Raw genomic sequence first — 18,749 nt, forward strand, 5'->3', positions numbered from 1 at the left:
CTGTCATCTCCTCTCACGGCTGACCAGGCCCAGCTCCCTCAGCCTTTCCTCATACGTGAGATGCTCCAGTCCCTTGATCACCTTTGTTACCCTCGGCTGGACCCGCTCCAGGGGCTCCATGTCCCTCTAGTCCTGAGGAGCCCAGAATTCAGGTTTTGAATTTTGAAGCTGCTGTGAGATTTATTGATAAAATGGTGTTATGAATTGACAAACAGAGCTGAAGTTAATCTCTTCATCATTAGGGTGGATTCTTCTGCATCCTTTCAGACTCCATTCCCCATGCTTCCTTTCTATCCTGCAGGCTTTGGAAACTGTCTGAGGTAACTGTTGTTGACTGAGCAGGTTTTTAGTACATCATAAAATGCTTTCCCTTTTCACATGTTGTGGATTAGTTTGTAGCATAAGAGATTTTAAAATTACATTTTTAGGCCTGGTATCTGGAATGCATGCCTTGAGAAGGCAGAAATTTTGGTTGTCTGAGTGTTGAAAATGCATCCTTGGGTTACGTATTTTAATAGAAATTACAAAAGTCTGGTAGTCTTTGCATTCTGAGAAATTCTACCCCACAGTCTCAGTGGCATCTTTTACTCTTTTCAACTTTTGTTTGAGATAGCAAAGCATCTGGTAGGGTTAACAAAACTGCAGTTTTGTTTTGTTTTTTTCCAAAATGGAAATGAAACCAGAATACACTCCTGATGGCTTTCGGCTTGTATTAGTGCATCTGGTTCTGGGCACCCATCCGCAGAAGGATGTAAATGTGATTGGACTGCATTCAAGGAAAAAACAAAATGCTGAGAAGTTGTAAAGAGAAAAACTTAAAAAAGAAAAATGTTAAATATGTACAACGTGCCTGCATGACAGCAGAGGAGAGGCAGGTTTTGGTAATGATTACAATTCTTAGGGGTGTGAACACCAACAGAGTGAAAAATTACTTAAGGATAGTTTAAGAAGGTATAATTACATGTAATGGAATTAAATGAACTATATGTAAACTTGAGCCTAATGTTGCAGTAAAAAACCCCATGAACAGTGAGATCTATAGATTTATGGTTTATCTGTATTAAGTTAGCAGTGGAGAATCCCAGTCAGAGGTAAGGTACAACTTCTGTAGAAACATGAAAGATGAGCAAAAGAAATGCAGTCCCTCTCTTGAGGGGACAAGAAACTTGACTGTGTGGCACATAAGGAATAAACTTAAGCTAGTGGGATGTGGAGTAGAACCCTAAAAGGTCTTTTGAGGTTTTTTCAGTCTTACTGGCTGACTGTTGAGCCATTTAGATTATAACAATATAACTCTTATATTGAAGATGCTTGTTACCTTTAGTCACTAATGTATATAACTATTGCTTTAAATTGGAATAGCCTTACTACGCGATTGCCAAAAGCTGGAGAAACTATCCTTGGACAGAAGTTTTTTGTTGGTTTTGGTGGGAAAGGAGCCAACCAGTGTGTCCAGTCTGCTCGACTTGGGGCCAAGACCTCGCTGATCTGCAAGGTAAGTACTGACTTGTTATTCAATTACAGCTGAACTGAATGTTCATGCAAATTCCAGTAAACCTTTTGGTCACTTACCAAAAAGCTTTTGGTATGTTTTTAGCTTTTTAAAATCTCTCTCTAATTCTCTTTTCTTATTTCAGCTATAAATTTAAGCATGGTAGGAGGCTGTTTAAGAGCATTGCCAGAACCAAAGACTAGTTGGCTACATATCTGACAGAAATTGCACATAGAGAAGTATTGCAAAACTTAGGGTGATATGCCATGGAAAAGAGAATTGGGAAGAGTTAGAGATGTTCAAAATTTAAGATATCTTGGTTAGGCCTTCCTCTTTTATGTTCCCCACTGTTACAGCTATCAGCACTTCATTGATGGCATTCAGGTGCTAGAAGCTATGGTCACTCTGAAATGTACTTTGTAGATGATTAAAAATCAGACACTCACAAGCCAGTGACAAATTTTAGAAGGAATGTAAAAGTGCTTTGAGGGTTTGAATCATTATCTCATTACTTGAGGTTAAGATAAGGTGATAGTATCCAAATTCTAGCACTTTTGTGTGCTATGGGATATTTTTGCCTACTTTTCTGAAACATCTGATGTAATACAGCTCTAAAGACTTGCTCACAGACCATTGGGCTGATTCAACTTGGCAGATGCTATATTCTTACAATGCTTTTCTTTGATTTTTGTCATTAAACATTATAACTTTTGAGTGATCATTACTACGGTTACGATCAAATTTTTTCTCTCTGTAGTCTTTATTGTCTATCCTGTGCTAACTGTAGATGAAACTTCAAATTGACTGGACATACTTTGTTTTTTGCCATAGCTGGGGAGGATGCTAAATTTGTTGGATCATTGTCTGTCAAGGATTTTTTGAGAAGTACTGCAAATATCTCAAGGAAGCCTTCCTCACTGTTCTTTCAATTCAACATTTAGACTAAACAATGTTGGCTATAAATTTAAATTACACCTGAAAGCATTTCTGTGAGTTATTATCACTAGTTGTTCTACAGTGTGGGGTCGGCTTTTTTTGGCAGTGTTTGTGTGTCTGTCATATTGTGTATATTTGATCATCTTTGCATTCAAGAACGATCAGATTCAAGTACAAGATGAACTGGCAGTGAATTCCCTTCTAACATTTCCTGCTAAATGTTAAAGGGTTTTTTTCCATTGCAAGTGTGAATTTTGCTTTATTTTTTTTAATGATCTAGCCCATAGCTCAGTGCAATGGAAACGTACACATTCATAATAAAATTTAGTAGCTACTATATTTTTAAGTACTTTTCAAAAACATATTTCTGTTATTTCAGTAAAACCCATTCTTCTTTCTGTCTTTCTATCTTCCCATCTTTCTTTCTTTCTGTCTGTCTGTCTCTTTCTCTTGTTTTCTCTTTCTTTCTGTTGTGTATTTGTTGGAGAAAACGTTAGCATTTTCTATTTTTTTAATTTTGAAAGTTGTTACTTTGTTTTTAAAAATTGCACTTTATAGCCTCACAAAATACTATCTCATCTCATAAAAGTCTCATATACAGTCTTATATCCACACAGGTTAATGAGATATAAAATTTGTTGCTTAATAAATTAAGAAGAATTTGGCAATAATGAGCTTCTACAATTACATTATTTTTACTACAACAACTAATCTGAAGAATTTGGTGGTTCTTTAAGCTGGATTGCCCCTCACACACATACTCTGTGCTCAGTTACATGCTTCTGTTTTGGTCATATTTCCTGATATTTTTCATCTAGTGTGGATGCAAAAATTACTTCTACAATCTGAAGTTAAGAAAATGGAATCAGTATTAATACTAAAGGGACATTCCATTGGCATGTGGTATCCTCTTAATAGCAGTGTAATTTAGAGGATGTCCTCAACAAGACTGGAGATCGAGGTCTCAGATCAAGTGACAAAGAATTCTTCATACCTCAGAGCTTTAAAACACGAGTCAGTGTTTGGTGAGGGTTTGAGAGAGAAAATTATAATGACTTACTGTTATGACTAGAGATGCCACAGAGTGCTGTGGAATTTAATGTAAAAATTGTAAAAAATGTTAAAAAATTGAGTTTCAGTAGTGGAAATGCAAACAGTGTTCTGTTTCCTGCCAGGATGTCTCTGCAAGTGGCCGCTCTTACTCTGAGTTATCAATGTGTGTCACAGTAGCAGTCAATTTGCTCTGTCCTGTAAAACAATGTACTGATGGAATAGTTACAGAGAAATGTAAAGCATTCCTTTCAGGGTAGTAAAGGATCTAAGCAAATAAATTAAGTGCTCGGGTTCATACAAGAACACTGTGGCAGTACTGAAAAAATAACAGTGTTCTAGAGAGATTTCAAACTCCTCTAACTATTTTCTTTCTTTTTGTCATGACCAATGCCAAAAAATCTGTTTGGCATGCTAGATTAAGATGGTGGAGGGACATTGGTCTGAAAGACATTGTATGTGCTGAAAAATGTCCTGCTCTACTCCTGACAAGCAATTTGGAATGATCTTCACTGGACGTTGCTGATATTGCATATACTGAACTCTGTTTAAGCCATGGCTGCATTTGTTTCCTACCTAGAAACAGAAAGTGTTGTATTACCATGTTGTGTAGTCTTTTTAGATGATCCATAAGCCAAATTTAAGTTAAAGTGCTAGAGGCTGAATTCTCACTTCATTATATGAATATAGCTGTATCTCAGATGCAGGGCAGAGTATGATGGCTATCTTCAATTGTTTTTTTTCCTTTTGTATTATTGTCTTATGCTTGTCTTTAGTACCTGTTTAATTCCCTAATGACAAAAAAGAGTAAACACTTGAAATAAAAAACAACATATAAAATAAATAAAAATTATCAAGAGGTACATGCTTTTTGTTGTAAGTGATTTTCAGGTACAGATGAGTTTGGTTCTTAAGCTGCTAGAATTCTGGTTGCTATGATGCCAGCTAGCTCTCTAGCTCCATGTGGAAAACATGATCATAAGCAGGGAAAACCCAGACTGAAAAATACTGATATAATTCCACTTATTCTGATATGTAAACTGTGTGACAATAATGCTTGTACAAATGGCTTTTGTTGTTAAGAATTCAAGAAAGAAGAAATGCTATTTCAGCTCTTAAGAGTGTTCTGTGGTCTGGAGACTGAGACATCTATTTTTCTTGTTTATCCAGTACTCCATCTAGGAGAGTCTGTGCAAAAGCAGAAAATATTTAAAACAATGTTATATAATTTGACATGGTCAGTAAATATGCCTTTAATCTAAACTGAGTCTAATGCCCAATACTCTCGTCTTCCTTGGGGGTAAAGCCCGAATGGAAAAATAAAGTCCTTCAAATGCACTAGGATTAACTGGGTTGGATACTGATGAACTAAAATGGAAAAAAGTCTCCAGAGGAAAGTGACCTCCATGGACACCCCTTGGAGGGCTTCCCTCCAGCACTGAGATGTCTTACTGTGAGCAAAAGTACCATGGCTGATCTCAGCTGCTTTGACAGTTGAAAAGTAAGGGATGTCTGTCTGTCAGTCATGCAGGATCCACAGCTGAAGGAAGGAAGTTTCAGTTGAGCTTCTGGAAGGGGGTTATGAAATATTTTGTTGCTGAATTAACAGAGCAGATTGTGAGATTTGTTGTAGAAGAATCATAGTAGCAAGGGAGGGAGAAGGTGATACCATCAGAGCACAGTTGTTAGGGTGCAGAGGTGAGCACAGCTCAGGTTTAAATTGCAGATGGCTGCAGTCATCCAGCCTAAAGCAGTCAGAAGAGGCAGCTTCTGACAACCCGCCCTGTCTGGCAAACTGGGAGTAGTCAGAAGTACAACTATACTCTAATATGAAAACAATGACTAACACAGTGACCCAGGAAAATGTTGGGCTGTTTGGGTTTTTTTTCCATGTACTAGACCAATGTTCCATCTGGTTAGACTATTCTGACCTTAATTGCTGTCCTCCTTTGCTGAAAGAGTGGGACTATCCTTAATAATGCTTCAGAAAAAACCCTTATAGATGTTGTAGGAAATGGACATTTCAAATCATGATTATGCAATCAAATATGTGAGGAGAAGGATCATGCATCAGTGACACTTTAAATTTCAGAATTCTGAATCAAAGTGTTTGATTCTTGTGATCACTAGCTGGTACTCAGGCCTTCTCAGCTTTCTGAAGGACTGAACTCATAAATAGACAAATTTTAACAAGAGCCAGTAGAGGCAGCTGCTTTGTGCTTTTAGTAACTGAAGTACACCATTAGCTATGTAGTGCTGTTTTATGAGAAGATGGATAATTGGTTAGGATTCCTCTAGACCCACAACCAGGATCTTGATTTGGCTTCTAATCTGAAAGATACTTCTTTTTACCTCTTGCTACTTTCTGTAGCTTTGGTTAGTCTTTGACACTGCTCAGATACACAACTCACTCTTGGGAACACATGCTATGCATGCTGAAGACAGGCTAAGAGTGGTGACTCAAAAGCTTTGTTGGCTTTATAAATATATTTTAAATGGTGTTAAGCAAATGAAACTGTTTTTTTCTCCGTGTACCTCATCTCCTTTGTTCAGCTTGTGTAATGTAACAAAAAGAAATTAATATAGTTTGAATAAACAGCTAGCAGAATTGTTTTCAGCTAAAAAGATTAATGGAACTGAAATTACAAGCTTTTTAAGTTGCTATTAAAAAACAATAGACCATAGCTTGACTCCCTAACTCAACTTGATCTGCTGTTGCTGGATAATGCAAACAAAAAATGTTGAATTTCTAAACAGTACGCTTAGTACTGAGAATTGCAGAAATTAGTAATGCTGCATTTATCATCGCTTTCTGTCCCGTAGAGACAGTTTGATATTTTTCCACCAAGGAAACTTGAGGTAAAAAATTCAAAATACAAACTGCAGTTAAGAAGGACACCAGAATTAATGTCAATGATTTCAATTCAAAGGTGAAAAATTCAGTACATGTCCAGATTTAAAAATCCCCAGAAGTTTCAGTGTCAGAGAAGCACAGGGTTTGTACAAGGATGAAACTTGAATATTGCAACATGGGTATTTGTAATAGAGAAGGAGAAAACTGCAGAACACTTTTCTTATTGTTTGCTAATACTATTAATACATTTTTACCATTATTTCTTACTTTATTTTTTGTTGATTAATAATGCAAAGGGCTTCTAAAGAATAAAAGTGCTGTATTTAAATTACAATAGAGCATTTGGTTGTCTAAGGATGGTCTATTTATCCTCTCACCTTTCTGTAAGAAAACCCATTATTTTATCTTTTGTACAGGTTGGGAGTGATTCCTTTGGCAATGATTATGTTGCTAATTTGAAGAAGAATGGTATTTCTACAGGTAAAATTTTACTTTAAATATTTTGTATTATTTTTGAACTTCAAAAACTGGTGGTGAAGATTTATAATTGTTTTACCTTATTGATATATTTTACCTTATTAGATATGTTTTACCATTTAGAACTATGAATAACTGTTTTGATCTAGCTGGCAGGAATGAATGAATAGGAGAGAGAATATGGGGACTCCTGAAATCAGCTGTACCACTAAAAATAAAATGTAGTGTCATTGCCTCTAAATCTCAGATGATTGCATCATTGCAAGTCACCTGAAGATAACTTGCTGTTATGCAATTGTTTAGTCTGGCATTATAATAATGCCTAGTGAGAAATTTAAAAATTCATTCTGATTACTCATTCTCAACTTCACATTGTCAGAGGAGGGGCAGACCAGAAATTCAATGGTAAATGCAGTACATTTCACCTTTGCTTTGTGAACCGACCCATGCAGTCACTTGAGAGACTGCAGCTGATGTTAGCACACATACGCACAAAAATCAATGTTAAAAGGTTTTCAGAAAAAGGGAAAATGAGGCATCCACAATATTCTATTATCTTTTACCTTTGTAAAACCAATTCCCTCTCTACTGTGCATTGCTTAACTGTATGACTGCTTTTTTGTCTACACCACCCTTGTCTCCTTTGGGGTGGACAAGGATGGACAGATGTAATCACTAAGTGGCAATTCAATATTCTGTTTATCTCTTCTGTTTAATGCACAGCCACAAGCTTAATCTAATGCATTGTTCAAGTCCTGCCATAAAGACAAAACTATCAGTATTTTGTGGGCTTTTTTAATATGCTTATCAGTGTAGCATCTAAATATTTCACAAATGTGTATATACGTTTATTCATTGTGTGTCTTTCAAATTAGGCAAGAAACCAAGCAAGGATGCCATGAAAACAGTGTCTGTTAGTGTACAGTTCTGAATGTCTCCAAAGCATGCCTACCTCGTGTCTTTGATGGTGTAAATGAAGCAATTATAATGCATAGCACTTAATGAAAATGCATATGCCACAAAGAACTCTAATGTTTTCTGATTTAAATTATTGATCTTGCAATCTTAACATAAATTTTTAAATAATCTTTCTGGCAACAGAAGAAACGTGTAGGGAAAATATTCAGAAATTCCATCGTATTGCAGTTCATTGATACCTAAGTAGATCAGTTGAAGGGCTGGAATGTTTAGGTCCAAGGTCCCAATTTCTGCTGATTGAGTTAAAAATATCTCAGAATTGTGTTTGATTGCCACCTCCTGCATTGATCAGCCCTGGAGAAAAATAAGATATACTGCTGGTGAGGTTGATCCAGGATCCTAACTCTCAGCACACTGAGTCACCCTTGCCTCCAGTTCTCCACAAGATCTGGAGGCAAAGGTGATTCACTGTGCTGAGAGGTTTTTGCTCAAGATGGTCTTATTTCAGTCATGGGCTTTTTGTCCTGGTTTAATCATTTTCTAGCATATCCCTGTTGTTGTACATGAGGATACTGGGTACTGGATGAAAATCCTTGGGGTAATGCCAGTTCTGCCAGCTCTCATAACTTGGGTCCTTGTTGTATGTCTTCATGTTGCTCTTCTGTTTCGTAGCATATCAGCACACCCCTTTTCTTTCCAATTCCAATCTGTTTTGTAATTTTCCCCTTCCCCTGTGTTTTTCTCTTCCACAACAAACCAGCTGCCAGTGCTGCTCAGACCACTTAGATCTTTATTGATCTGTTGTTCCTTTTCCCACATTTGAACTGGGCAACTTGCTGCTCACGCTGCAAGAGCATTGAGAGCACAGAAGACACACATTCTCTGCTTTCAGCTCCAGTGTGCAGACAGAATTCATGGTGAAAAGAAGCTGTAATTGCAAGGGAAGTCCTGCTCTGACCCTGGTAACTGAGCTAGACAAGGGTACCTCCAGGGCAAGTACCTGCAAGACTTCAGCAAAACCAGATGAGCATGATGTAAGGTGTTTTTTCTGCCCTCTTCAAATTGGAGCAGATTGTTAAACTGGCCACAAAGGCACATCTTGAGAAAGAAGACCACTTTTGCCCAGCATTAAATCAATGTTCTACAATATTAGAACACCAGAACTCCTTAAATAAAAGGTCACCATAATTTGTCTCAAATGGAATAGTAGATTTTTCTCAAATACAGTTTTTGGAGAAGAAAAAAGAAACCCTCAATTTTTTGGTCAGTTTTCTGCTACAGTGCTACTGGTTTCTACTATCAATTTCCTGTCATTGGTTGGTATTTGACAAATTTGCTGTCAGCTGAAAACAGGTTCTTATAGTAGGAAACATGGAACAATCTTTCTAACAGACAGTGCTGCCAGCATCATGTTAATTTCTCTGAATATAATGCAAAGAGGATACATATAACCCCACCACTGCCTTCATAGCATTAGTTAATATTGCTGCTGAAATGCAAATCGACACAGAATGAGATGCTGGGTTGTTTTAGTATTTTTGTTTTTCTTTAGCCTTGACTCTATTGTTTCATTGGATAAAAGAAATATTTTCAAGTAGGAGTAGAGTGCTTGAGAAGGCTGTATAAATAACATGCTTTCTCTAATGCAGAGATGTAGCCAAATTAAAGAATGTTGGACTTGGATTTCGTTTTGTGGGTGTAAATTAACACTTTTTGTTGTTGTTAGCTTCTCTGGCATTGTTGCACATGAAAGAGTAATTAGCATTTTTAAATTGCTGGAGGTTATGGGTTCATTTTAGATTTAATTCAATTAAACTGCGTCACATGCTATTGGTTGAAAGTAATGTATTGAACTAGTGCATGCTGTAACTTTTCCCTTTCTTAGCATTTGTAGGTCAAACTACAGATGCTGCTACTGGAACTGCTTCAATAATTGTCAACAGTGAAGGTACATATTTCTGCTCTGAATTGTCCTCTTTGTTCTGCCTTTTCAGCCATAAAAGAAACCTTTGACTTGTCACTGTTAATTGTGGATTTTTTTTCCCTACATTTTTCTTTTTTTTCCAAGATTTTATTCACACTTTATTGCACTTCTGTTTATTGCAGGCAGAGTAGAATTTGGTGCCTAAAAGCAGCAGAATCAGATGCTTAAATTAGCAGCGTGATAGCCATATTTCAACCAGCCAACTGAGCTATCTAGTTTTACATTTCTGAACATGCAGTGTATTAGAAGGTTAAAGCTCTCCTTTTCCACTACAAATTACCCAGCACTTTTACTATAGAATTTAGGTTGAAAAAGACCTTTAAGATTATGGAGTCCAATCATTAACCCAGCAGTGCCAAGTCTACCACTAAACCTAAGTGCCACATCTACGTGTCTTTTCAATACCTCTAGGGTTGGTAGCTCAGCTGCTTCCCTGTGCATGTTATTCCAGTGCTTGACAACCCTTTTAGTGAAGAAATTTTTCCTAATGCTCAATCTGAGTCCCCCCTGGTATAACTTGAGGCCATTTCCTCTGGTCCTGTGACGGAAAGGTTTGCCTCCTCAGGACACCAAGTGAGTCATTATGCTCTTAATCAGGAAAAGGACTTGTCCTCAGTATAAGAAGTATTTCTGTTGGTCATGTAATTTTACCACAAATCTTGATTTCAAGTTGCATCTGCAGTGATGAGTACACAGTGAAATGGCATTTTTTTTCCATGTTAGTTTTCCTTAGCCTATGCCTTTGCTCTTATTTTGCAGGGGAAGAAATAAAGATTTGGCTTGTTTTCATATTTTTTATTAAGACTGCTAAACTATCCTCAGAAAACTTTATATATCTTTTCCTCAAGCATAATTTAATCAGCCAGCTGATCAACCTAGTTGTATATTGTCCTGAACACACAGTATATTAGAAGGTTAAAGTTCTCCTTTCCTACTATGACTTACCCATCACTTTTACTATAAAATCAAGGTTGAAAAAGACCTTTAAGATCACTGTGTCCAACCATTAACCCAGCAGTGCCAAGTCCCCCACTAAACCATCTACCTAAGTGCCACATCTACATGTCTTTTCAAGCTATTTCCTCAAGCAATTGACAGCCCTTAAAAAAAGTGTGTCTGGATCAAAATATAGAGCTTAGGACTGATAATGTTTATGCAAACATAACAAATTAAGTGTGATTGGATTAGTTCACTTCTGGAGTTGCTAAGAGGCTTCATTTGAACAGTTACCACAGTTTAGCTGACACATCAACTTGCCAAGCTTCTACGTAACCTGATGGTTGTACATTGGGCTACAGCTCAAAATGGGAAAGGAAACATAACTATTTACTCATGCAGCAAAACTGGGAAGGAACTGTGACTAAAGGCAAGCCTACACAGGAGTATTCAGGAAAATTAGGCAAATTAGTTGGAGATGTGAGTTTAATTTTCCCTAAGTAAGATTAATCCAAGCCTTGCATGACAGCTCTAACTCAGAAATAAGGTAAATAACACTAATACATTGGATAACCTGGATACCTGCCTGTTAACTTCCACCTCATTTTCTGGGTTTGGACCAGCAGGCAGCAAGATCAGCAACTCTTGACACTTCTTATGCTGCCTACAGTCACTGTGGCCATTGTAAACAGGAGGGACAGTGGGAATCCAGTAGTGTTCCTGGGCCTCACTGTTTTGTTCATGTCTTGCACTAGGCTTGCTGTCCAGACTAGTAGAAAAAGAAACAGTCTTATAATTTCCCAATTCATGTGCATGGCCAGCTAAGATAAAAACAGTCTAAACTTGAATGAACAGAGGATGACCTGTTAAAATTTTACCACCAAGAATTTTTCTGAAGGATAAGGAACAAAACAATCTTGTGGATGTAAAACCTTTATTAGCACCAGGAAAGGGAAATGGATGATTGGGGCCATGAGGTTCACAGTGGGCTATCTTACATGTTAGTGTCAGTGTGAAGGGTATATGACAGTCTTGTGATCACATAGTGACATGAATAATGCATAAAGTCATGTAGTTTGTGCCTCTGAGTAACTGAAAAATCATATGCTAAGTTAGTACTGGCCTCAAATTTAATTTAAAATCTAGTAGAAGAGCAAACCTGGTCAGAACTATGCTCTAAAGCAAACAGATGCACAGAATTGGTAATGGTTCTCGTTGTTACTTCTCTCAAAAACCATCTGGCGCCTGAATTGAGTAAATTGCAGTAAAATAGCAGTACTTATGTGCTTTGCTGTTGCAAGAGACATTTTTTTTTTTTTTTTTTCTGTAGAAACCTGGCTGATTTGACCTAAGTAGGCTTTACAGCAGTTTTCAAAGGGCTTGTCTACACATGCATGTTTTACTGCAGTGGCTGTGCTGGCATAGCTGAAACACCACAGCACTCAATGGACTGATGTAAAGTAGTTTCTGCTAGTTCAAACTGTACCTGAAAAGGAAGCATTTGAAATTGGGGTTGGTGATGCTGTTTTGTGTTAAGATGAGGGACAAATAAAAACCATAGTTATCATCTCTTTAAATTGACAAGTTTTCATTGCTGTATTGTTACACACCTAACCTACCCTTCTTACCAATTCTTTCTTTACATGTACTGATACTTGGGAAAAATATCAACCCAAACCAGCCGAGAAAAATCGCAGGGAGAAGTAGGACATATAAAAGTAGAGGGTATATGATGCTGTGATGGCAGAGCAAAGAAAAGTGTGAGTGAAATGGATGTTTGGGGCCATGAGGTTCACAGTGGGCTATCTTACATGTTAGTGTCAGTATGAAGAGTGTGAGTGAAGACAGAGCAAAGAAAAGCTGTAGAGATCAGAGTCAGATGAGGCTCTGAAGTAAATCTTCCTCTGTCTGTCTAACTGGCACTGCAGAATTTCTTGGAAGTTTTTGACTGGTTACTGAATTGCACAGGTATAACTCACCCACTATTGTAATTGGCAAAGTGCTAAAACTTGGAAAATATCAGGCACATTTGATACTCTTAAAGTTGATTATATTCCGGGACAATACAGTATAGTTTCAATAAAAGATAGAGAGGTTCAATCTCTGTTTTAATGTAGAATTGTAGAGAGGTGTTTAGGGAGTTTATAGAGATGCACTGAAAAATATGCAGCCCAGAGATGCTGCAAAGACCTCTGGGCTGGTCTCAGAAAGCTGTGCAAAAATATTTCTGGGATCTTGTGTTCCTTTCAGTTGTTTTCTTCTATGCTGCGGCCTTTTCAGAAAGTGTTGATTTGAGTAAACACAAGTGTACCAGGATCCTGTATATCCAAATCTGTACTTTCTCTCTTAAGGATAAAAGCTGGTACATCCAGCTGCTTTTCTTAACACATTTTCTTTGAGGTGCATCACAAACCCAAGGTTTTGTTTCCCCTTTCAGCCTGCCTTCTTGCCACTAGCTCTGTCACTTTGCACACCTTCTGCTAGCAATGTGATATTGGATGGTAAGAGCTCCATAAAGCGATGATGTGTTGTACTTTTACAGACACATGTAGTGAGAGAAAAACCCTCTTTGTGGATAATTTTTTACATGATTACCTCTGAAGGTTATTGCAGCTTTGTCCGTATCTGGTAGTGACTGCTGATGGTGCCATTATCTAGAGGACTAGAGGTTTGAACAAATCTGACAACATTCTTATTCATATTCCTAGCAAAAATTCAGTGGAGGCACAACAGAGTTTGGCAAGTCATGATTAAAATTCTCTTGATTATTGCAAGTTAGGACTTGGAGCTCACCTACACAGAACACTGCATGATAACCCTCACTTGAGACAGGCATTGTGCTGACTTCATGATAAAGTTATTAATCATTCATGAACAGTGAATAGACATTATTTTGTAAGTTGAGTGTACCTTCAGTACCATAGCACTACTAGTAAAAAAAGCATTCAAAATATATATTTAGGTAAGGCTAAGTAAATAAGGCAAACTTAGAATACATATGCCAACTTGTTTTTATTATAATTTCCACTGAGGAAAATCTTTGGTTTGTACCTTCAGGTTTATGAAGAAATGTCACCTGAATTTTAAAGACTTTCTACATATTGACTTTCTTTATTAACTTGAATGTTTTATGTGCAAGACTCTTCAATATTTCTATCAAGTGGTTGCCTAGAAATTATGATACCGTAACACACCCGAAACCCACCCTCATATTCATGAACTATGTGATTTGGCAGCACATGTTTTTCTTGTAACATTCTTTTCTGATCACAAATATAATTTTCTTCTCTGTGAATTATTAAGCACAAGCTCTGCAGCTATTACAATCACACTGTTTGATCTGTTTGATATTTTGATTCATTCTAAGCACTACTGATGGTTTTTAGGCTTGTCATCCAGTTTTAAAGATATTTATTGCACTGTGGTGTTTACTGATTTGACATTTGATTTTTCCACTGGCACTTCTCATCTGATGTCATCTATAAGATGACCCATGTAAAAAAAGTTATCCATCTTGAGTTATCCATCTTTCTAAGAACTGGCATTAGCAATTTTAGAAGCCCAACTTAGAACAATTTTTATGTATGTGGCATTTATCCTGACTGGACCCAGTCCCCATCTGGTGTAAGCCTGTGCAAGCTTATTGGTTTCATTTAGCTGTTACAGCTTATAGCAAGTGTGAAAGTGGCCCTTAATATTCTAGCTGATGTCTGCAAAACTCAAAGTTATATAGATGTTCCCATCAAAACTGATATTTTTAGTCTAAGAAAAGAGATTTTAGAAATAACAGTAATGCAGTAAATACATTATTCTCATTCTTGGTGTGGGTAATGTTTTACCTCACTGGAGTAGTTTTTAGAAGTTTGGTCTACAGTTTAAGGCTTCACCCAGGGTTCACAGAGATACGTAGACTTTTCTGGACAATAGTTTTATCTCCTCCTCAAACAGATATCTAAGATATATAAGACTAAAAAAACCTCTGAAAATATTTGTCTCTTCTCCTTGTTGAAGGAACATAGAAAAACAATTTTTCAAAATTAGTTTCCTTAGAGTTTTCTAGTGTGTAGGATTTTCTTTTAACTTAAAAAATTATTTTATGTTGGACAAGATGAATCTCACCCCTCTTTGCCATCTGTCTTTAACTCTGTTGTCCCTGATGCTGAATTCCCATCTGATTTCCCTGGCAAGAAATAATTTCTTTCAACAAAATGGTTGCTGTTAATACAAAATTTTGTATTAGTTGTGAGTTCATGGGTCCAGATTCTGCCTTCATGCACCCCAGTGCAAGTTTGTGGTGATTGCTATCATTCAGTGAGTCTGGTATACATAGCTAAGAACAGAATGGGGTGAGGGGGGTTTTCCTCCAGCTTGGGTTTAATCTGTCTGGACTGTTGCACCACAGTAGGTACTGCATCTCCCTGGCAGGTTTGAAAGCAGACTCTAAGTCTCTGACCTTTTGTAGTTAGGAAGAAAATATTCAGACTGTGATCCAGTGTAGCACAGTCTACCTTGAATTTGTACATACGGGTTTAAGCAAACAGCCCCCCTTACTGCCTTGGGCCATTAGCTCCAAAGTCTGATAATAATATACATGTCAGTACAGCTAAATAGTTCAGCAAGATAATGCAGCAAGACATGTGAATAGAGTCTGAGACTCTAGGAAGCACAGAGGCCAGGCAGAAATGAAAGAGATTCTTGTTCCACTGATTCCCTGTCTTTTACTGCTTGCACTGCTGCACCCTAAAGCTATCAAAATATACGCTTGGCAAAATAGGCACAATTTGCCTTTGAATATTTCCCCAACAGGATTCAGATATCTTTGGTAACATTTACGTGTTGCAGAAGGTTTTTTGTTTTGTTTGCTTTTGTTTTTTATCCAAGATGCCCATCATTGTCTGCTGAAAAGCAGGGCGTTGGCTTTTAAGTGCTGAGGTTTTGCTTTTCATATGCAGCTGTTCTGTACCAAACCATTGACAGCAGAATTGCTTTGGAAAGCTTGGGTCCCTCCCTCTGAGATCACTATATTATTCTTTCCATTGTTCTGCTTTCTTTTTGGAATGTATTTAGGGAGAGAAGCTTTGCACGTTCTTAGTCAAAGGACTTTGAAGTCACATTCAACAAAAATAATGTATTTAAAAACATAAATATTTATTTGCAGAGTAATTCAGTTCATTACAGAATTGGTAGCCTTTAATGATTGGCAGTCCTTAAAGGAATCTTCAGCGGGGGCGGGCTGAGCCTGTAAATCAAGGAACAACTGACTTATTGAAGTTAATACCTGAGTGATTAATAATAAATTTTAATTTGAAGGCACCCATGCCTGAAGGTCTCTAAGTGTTGTAATAGAGATTAAAAAAAGAAAGAAATTGCAATAAAAGAAGGTGATTTGTGTGTCTGAAGAAAAACAAAAGAATATTTGGAACCTACGTAAATGAACCTCACCTAACTGTAAAACAAACTACGAGAATAAAAAGGATCTTAGATGTGCTTTGAGACACTGCCATGCTTCCACACGCACAGCTTTGTTTAGACCATTCTTCTGGCCACCTCTAAGAGCAGAAGAATCTGTTGCCCACCTTCTTTATTCACTTCTGATAAAACTTTCCTAAGACACAGGCATCACCTTTCTGGGCTTTGGTGACAAGCTGGTTCTGATTTTCATGATGATTAGGAGCACTAACTTGAAATATTTCAGGTAAATGGTGCAAGCCTACTTCTCTGAAATCTAAAGAACATGCATAATTTTCTTAGCTGTGTGAAATACTTTTTGTTCCCAGCTGATGGGAAAATTAAAATTTTTATGCCATTTTTGGCATATGAATTCAGTAATCACATTGATGCTTTTCTCTTCCAAATGCTACTGGAATATTTTAGGAAGATGCAAATATCACCCTCAACGTGTATCCACCATCTCCACTGTGACTAGTGCAGTGCTTCTTTAGAGTTCACAGAAGACACCAAAATAAGACTGGGGAATGCCCATATATGATCTTTCCCAAAGGAATATATATTGTGTTTGTTGTGCAGTGTTAGTTCATTAGTACATCAGTCTTTTTGATTATCTGAAATATTTGTGTATTTGAAAATGTCAGCAATGCATACAATTCTAATGGGTTTTTTTGGGAAGTAAATTGAAATACTCATCTGAAATGTATTGTAAAAAGTGAAAGGAATTGTTTTACATACTTTATTGTCAAAGTTAAAGTAAAAAACACAATATCTTCTCTTTAGGACAGAATGTTATTGTCATAGTCCCAGGAGCCAACCTGCTTTTAAATTTTGAAGACCTGAAGAGGGCTTCTGATGTCATCTGTAAAGCCAAAGTGGTTGTTTGCCAGCTAGAAATAACCCCTGCCGTTTCTCTTGAAGCTCTGAAAATGGCACGTGCCAGTGGAGGTAATTTAACATTAGCCATTCTTTCTCCTTCATTTGTGCTACATGAAAAATCCTCTTTATCATGCTTTCTAAATAAAGATCCTGTTGTCTGTTCTGGTTTCTGTCACATTAGTTTTATTTAGAAGTGAAACAATAGCCAACAAATTAATGCTATGCTAATGAGAACTGAATTTGCTTAAAAAATTTTGCAGTGTTAACCTTGGATAGCAAATCAACTCCTACCCTTATAATCTCCCTGTATATGTCTGGTGCTGCCTTTCCTCCTGTTTTCATGCTGTGACTAAATGCAGTGTAATGTTGGTAGGTCAGGCACTGTGGGCCTGACTCTGCTATGATTCCAGAGCAAAACAGGATAATGAATGCAAGTTAGTATAAGTTCCCCACACAGGAAAATGAATGAAATGACTTCAAAACCAGACTTATGCCCTTGTTCTCCCAGCATAGCAGTAGGTATGGCCGTGGTTGTTTTGTATAGTAGTTGACATCCTTAAAATAATAAAAAAATAAGCTTTTGTTTCCTAACCAAAGCTCTTGTGTGACTGGGCATGATGCCATTGCATAGACACAGTCATGGTCTGTGAAATTATTAGAAAATTGTTACTGTACTATACTTTTAAATGTAGGGCATTGTTCCTTCAGTGTAGCATATACGTAGATGAAAGCTGATATTTTGCTTGAACAGGATGGAGTTTCATTACCAACATAATGTTTTTGTTGTTTAAGTGCCTGTAATGCTTTCAGTTACTCAAGCACAATTACCACAGTATTTGAACACTAAGTAAATAATTATGCAAGAGAGGCATCTGTATGAGATTTAAAAAATGTTTTTCCCTTCTATCCAGAAGATCAGGTTGGGAGAAGACAGCTCATAGCATAGTCAGTCATGCAGCAGATCAGGGATGCAACTGGGATCAGACTGCAACTGGGATTACTATTTTCTTGAAGCTGAGCCCAGGACAGCTCCAGCAGGTCATGGCATACTGGAATTGTAGGCTCTCCAGTTCACCTTCTGCATCATGACCTGTTGTGCACCTGTTGCACTATATTTTTGCCATTACCTTTTATGAAAATGGCTAACAGCATTTTTAATCTAATGGTTAATGGACTCTAGTTGATTCATTAATCAATATCCATGACTTATCTTGCCCATTTCTAACTCTATGAACAGTTTTGGCAAGATGCTTCACACTTTTGTCACCCTGCTATGGCAAGGTGCCAGCCTGTGACAGAAGAAAAGACAAGACTTTTTAAAAGCAATTGAGAAAAATTCAAACCTGATACGCAGAACAGACATGCAATCACTTAGCAACTGTAGACAGCACAATATATCAAAAAAAGATAGTAGTTAACTGTGGGCCAGCTGTAGTTCTGTGCTGTCAGTGTGTTATCATTGTGCAGCTCTTCTGTCAGGGAAGTTTGGTTGCTTCTGCTTTAAAACAATAGGCTACACATGTTCAAATGTCATGTACCATCAAATCTAAGTAAACAGCTGAGTTTGTAGCACTGTAAAAACCTATCTGTAGCCAACAGTAAATCGTTAATGCAATTTCTCTTCTTTTAGCTTGCAATACCCTCATGTATTATGTAGCACTTCATGTTAGAATGTTCACTTGACTATTTTTGTGTAAAACAGATGCATACCCAGATGCCTCAAACCTCTGTTTCAACGAGGGGTTTTTTGCTTGTTTTTCTTCATTCTTACTGAA

At 37.2% G+C, this 18,749-nt stretch overlaps 1 protein-coding gene across 1 annotated transcript in view; it reads left to right on the forward strand.

Moving 5' to 3' along the window:
- RBKS (ribokinase) overlaps positions 1-18,749 on the forward strand; it is a 72,973-nt gene that overhangs the window by 18,245 nt on the left and 35,979 nt on the right. The window contains exons 2-5 of the mRNA XM_030945387.1: positions 1,363-1,495; positions 6,749-6,812; positions 9,613-9,675; positions 16,879-17,043. Of these exons, the coding sequence (XP_030801247.1) occupies positions 1,363-1,495; positions 6,749-6,812; positions 9,613-9,675; positions 16,879-17,043 (425 nt within the window). The remainder of the gene's footprint in view (positions 1-1,362; positions 1,496-6,748; positions 6,813-9,612; positions 9,676-16,878; positions 17,044-18,749) is intronic.

The sequence above is a fragment of the Camarhynchus parvulus genome, chromosome 3 (genome assembly GCF_901933205.1).
Source record: "Camarhynchus parvulus chromosome 3, STF_HiC, whole genome shotgun sequence".
NCBI classification, from domain to species: domain Eukaryota; kingdom Metazoa; phylum Chordata; class Aves; order Passeriformes; family Thraupidae; genus Camarhynchus; species Camarhynchus parvulus.